The sequence below is a fragment of the Miscanthus floridulus genome, chromosome 2 (assembly GCF_019320115.1).
Source record: "Miscanthus floridulus cultivar M001 chromosome 2, ASM1932011v1, whole genome shotgun sequence".
Classification (NCBI taxonomy): domain Eukaryota; kingdom Viridiplantae; phylum Streptophyta; class Magnoliopsida; order Poales; family Poaceae; genus Miscanthus; species Miscanthus floridulus.
Genome location: NC_089581.1, coordinates 154462864 through 154466857, shown reverse-complemented (window position 1 = coordinate 154466857; position 3994 = coordinate 154462864). Strand labels below are relative to the sequence as shown.

The 3994-nt window shown below is 51.2% G+C and overlaps 1 protein-coding gene across 2 annotated transcripts; it reads left to right on the top strand.

The window, feature by feature from the left end:
- Nucleotides 1-506: 506 nt before the first annotated feature.
- LOC136540184 (uncharacterized) lies at nt 507-3786 on the top strand. 2 transcript variants are annotated; one of them, XM_066532190.1, is made up of 4 exons: nt 507-1482; nt 1957-2565; nt 2752-2852; nt 2965-3786. In XM_066532190.1, exons 1-4 carry the CDS (start codon nt 634-636, stop codon nt 2990-2992), a joined length of 1587 nt encoding a protein of 528 aa, XP_066388287.1. In that variant the 5' UTR covers nt 507-633; the 3' UTR covers nt 2993-3786. The 2 variants fall into 2 exon arrangements, with proteins under 2 accessions (XP_066388287.1, XP_066388288.1); XM_066532191.1 differs by having other exon boundaries at nt 2752-2877.
- The last annotated feature ends 208 nt before the right edge of the window (nt 3787-3994 follow it).

The following is a 3994-nucleotide window of genomic DNA, read 5'->3' as shown; positions in this document are numbered from 1 at the left end:
GAAACAATAGTCAATTCACTTTGAAGTGCAATGCAAATGGAAAAAAATTATAAGTAAGGGCGAAAAGGTAGATAAACTAATGGTAACTAAATAAATAAAGTTTATCAGAGATAAAGAAAAAAATTATTTATGAGTGTTGTGTTAGAATATGAACACATGAGATTATTTCAACTAAGGGCTCTTCAACTAAACGTATGTTAACACATAGCCCCGTTCGCATGTCCTTAAACCTAGTTTGATTCGCTTCTTTTTTTCATCCGGAACCGTGTTTTCCTCTCACAAATTCCTCCAGATTCATTCAAAACCATCCAGATTCCTCCAAATTCCTCTAGGTGATAAGTAGGATGGGCATTAAAGTCTATTACACCAGATAAGTAGATATAGATAAAAAAATATCTACACTAGTACTGTGTTATAATATGAGCATTGAGCAATATAAGTAGTTTTGATTAGTCATGGATTCTAAATTTATATATAAATATTAGGCATGTGCGGCAACACCAGTACGGATAAATAAAAGAACAGAAATATATAAGTCTCTGTCCTCAATCTGGCAGGTAGAGGAAAGGTTGCAACAAAATTGTATCGTCTTCGCCTCTTGGGAGATGCTGATGCTCCATCGCGTTAGTTGCCATGTCCCTGCAGCGGCGGTTGTCTTCTGTCTTCTCCAACGCCGATGCCAAGAACGCGCGGTGGAGTTGGCTCCGGCGATCTCTGTACGCGCTCATGCTTCTTTCCTTGCCATACTTCGCCTACCTCGCATTATTCTCCCGGAACAGCATCCACCATAGCCTTCTGCAACGCCCATTTTGCGAGCATCCTCCTGCGCCCGCAGCAGCCGCCGAAGCCGCCTGCTCACCGACCACTCTCGCCCACATCGTCTTCGTCATCGGCGCGTCCAAAACCACGTGGGCGAAGCGCGGGGTGTACACCAGCCTGTGGTGGCGGCCGGGGGCAATGAGGGGCCACGTCTGGCTAGACGGGGAGCCCTCCGGCCCCTGGCACCAATCATGGCCACCCTACCGCGTGCTGCGGCCGAACGCGGCACGGTTCGGCAGGGAACACGCAGCCGCGGCGCGGATGGCGCAGGCGGTGGCCGAGGCCTATCACGCGACCGCCGCAGCGGCCGTGGGGCTGGAGGAGGGCGCTGGCAGCGGTGAGGCGCGGTGGCTGGTCATGGGCGATGATGACACAGTGTTCTTCCCGGAGAACCTGGCGGCCGTGCTCAACAGGTACGACCACCGGGAGATGTACTACGTCGGGTCCAGCTCCGAGAGCGTGGGCCAGAACGTGGCGCACTCGTACGCCATGGCCTTTGGCGGCGGCGGGTACGCCATCAGCTTCCCGGCTGCCGCGGCGCTCGCCGGGATCATGGACGGGTGCCTTGACCGCTACAACGAGCTGTACGGCAGCGACCACCGCGTCCAGGCCTGCCTCTCCGAGCTCGGCGTGCCGCTGACCAGAGAGCCCGGCTTCCATCAGGTAAATACGTCGTTCACATTGCTAACAATACAACAGTTTTTACTCACACCCACCGTGAACTCGGTTCACTACTGGTGTTGGCTGGGCCTGCCACGTACCGACGAGGGATGCTTGTCACGACTCATGCCCAGAGACAAGGAGACGCAAACCTCAGGACGTGCAACAAAATCTCTGCGGTTGCGATGTTCATGTCAGTTTTGTTGGCAAACGCGTCAGAGTGGTCTTTGCTTCTATGGAATTCTGGATCAAGGGTGCTGACAGCTCAGGTAGTGGAAAAAATGTAATCGTGGTACAACACATGTTCGTTCAGAATGGCTTTTCCGGTTGGTAGAAGCAGGACGCACAGTTAAATGGAGCCGATCTGGATGAACCCAAAGAGGACCCATCAAAACAAATCATCGCAGAACAGGCGCCGTCCATTCGTTCGTTCACTCACATTTTTGTTGGTTGCGTTGCCTTCGTACTACGTTGCAGCTGGACCTGAAAGGACACGTGTACGGCCTGCTCGCGGCGCACCCGGTGGCGCCGCTGGTGTCGCTGCACCACCTCGACCGGCTCAACCCGATCTCGCCGAACTCGCTCAAGCGGCTGCACGCGGTCCGGTCCCTGGTCGGCGCGTCCCGCCGCGACCCGGCGCGCACGCTGCAGCAGTCCATCTGTTACTACCGCCCGCGGTCGCGTCCGCGGGGCACCGTCACCCTGTCCGTGTCCGTCTCCTGGGGCTACATGGTCCACCTCTACCCGTCCGCCGTCCCGCCGCACGAGCTGCAGACGCCGCTCCGGACGTTCCGCGCGTGGTCCGGGTCGCCGGCGGGGCCGTTCACGGTGAACACGCGCCCGGAGGCCGCGCCGAACGCTACCGCGCTGCCATGCCACCGGCGGCCCGTCATGTTCTACCTGGACCGCGTCACTACGGAGGAGTCGCTCGGTTCGGCTGGGCAGAAGCAGAACCGGACGCTGACGGAGTACGTGCCGGAGCTGGTGAGCAGCGACGCCTGCAACGGCACCGGCTTCGACGCGGTCGCCAAGATGCAGACGATCCGAGTGCTCGCACTCAAGATGGATCCTGCCGTCTGGAAGAGGGTACGTGTGCTCAACTGCTCATGCATGCACACATGTCAGAGACATAAGTTAAACTCCTTTGTTTTTTTTGTGACTAATTCATTTGTTGTTATGAACCTATTATTATGATCCATCAACTATGTTGGTACTGTTGAGATGCTAATGATCTTGCCTTTGTTTTTGTCTTGAACTGCGATTTTAACTCAGGCTCCACGGAGGCAATGCTGCAAAGTGGAGAGCTCGAAGGAAGATGACTCTCTGGTTGTCGAGATCTACGAATGTAAGCCTAATGAGGCAGCACTGATGAGGTAGCAAAAATACTATAATGACCAGGTTTATACAAATACAGCTGAATTGGTTTATTATGTTACTTGTGCGGACATGCGGTGCTAACTCGAAGTGTTCTGTCTTGTTTGATAGGCACATGGTTGTGGTGGAAAAAGACTGATTTAAATATAAATTAGACTTCCCTGATCACTACTGTCAAAATTAGAATATAAGTAAAATCAATACTGACGGCTCCTTCGTTCCGGAGACGCTCCAAGGCAGCTGGGGCTTCATTGTACGCGACCATGATGGTGATGCAGTCCTGGCCGGGGCTGGACCGTTGGGTGCGGCACCAGATGCACTCACTACCGAGGCTACAGCTTGCCAACAAGCTCTCCAAGCGGCCACGATTACGGTATATCACGCATTCAGGTTGAGGTTGATTCGTCTGTTCTACAGCACGCTCTACAATTTTCAACTATGGATTTGGCGACCTGTGGTATGATGATCAAGGATACTCGTTTCATGTTACGAGAGCATTTCGTATGTAGTGGCATTATTTTTATCCCTAGATCTTGTAACTCTATCGCACATGACTTAGCAAAGCTTGCTATGAGTTAGGACCCGGGTGACCTATAAGTTTGGGCACACCCCCTCCTAGAATTTGCAAATACTCTGGTTGCTCGCAATTTAGTTCAGCCAGTGTTTCCAATGGAAAGGCCATAGAGCCAACCTTTGATTCAAAAAGATTAGAATATAAGTTGCTTTGGGGTGTTTGGATTCCTTGCTCGTGCACATCTCATCTCGCTGGGCAAGAAACTAGAACAGACGTGCGTTTGTTTCCTTTGCCCACCTGCCTTGTTTTCTATGCAAACAAAATTTTTCCTTACTAGTTTGGGAGAGCCAATTTGACTCACCTAGACTGGCAAAGCTAACATTGCTAGGCATGGTGAGACGAGAAAACGTGGCGAGGAAACCAAGCGACTCTAAAGTTTTTGTAAGACAAACTTCTCTTGATTTAACCAAGTTTATATATAAATAAACATATCAAATTCTACAAATAAATGCATTAATGAAACCGGTTTGATATTGTAATGTTGCTATACTTTCCTACAAACTTCGTAAAGTTGTAGGTGCTTAACTTAGCACAAAACAAAAAATATTTTGTATGTTGGAAGATGAG

Bases quoted from the DNA above. Each gene is read 5' to 3' on its own strand.
- LOC136540184 (XM_066532190.1), top strand. From the start codon at position 634: ATGTCCCTGCAGCGGCGGTTGTCTTCTGTCTTCTCCAACGCCGATGCC. The intron at 1,483-1,956 runs GTAAATACGTCG...ACTACGTTGCAG, and splicing joins GAGAGCCCGGCTTCCATCAG to CTGGACCTGAAAGGACACGT. The intron at 2,566-2,751 runs GTACGTGTGCTC...ATTTTAACTCAG, and splicing joins ATCCTGCCGTCTGGAAGAGG to GCTCCACGGAGGCAATGCTG.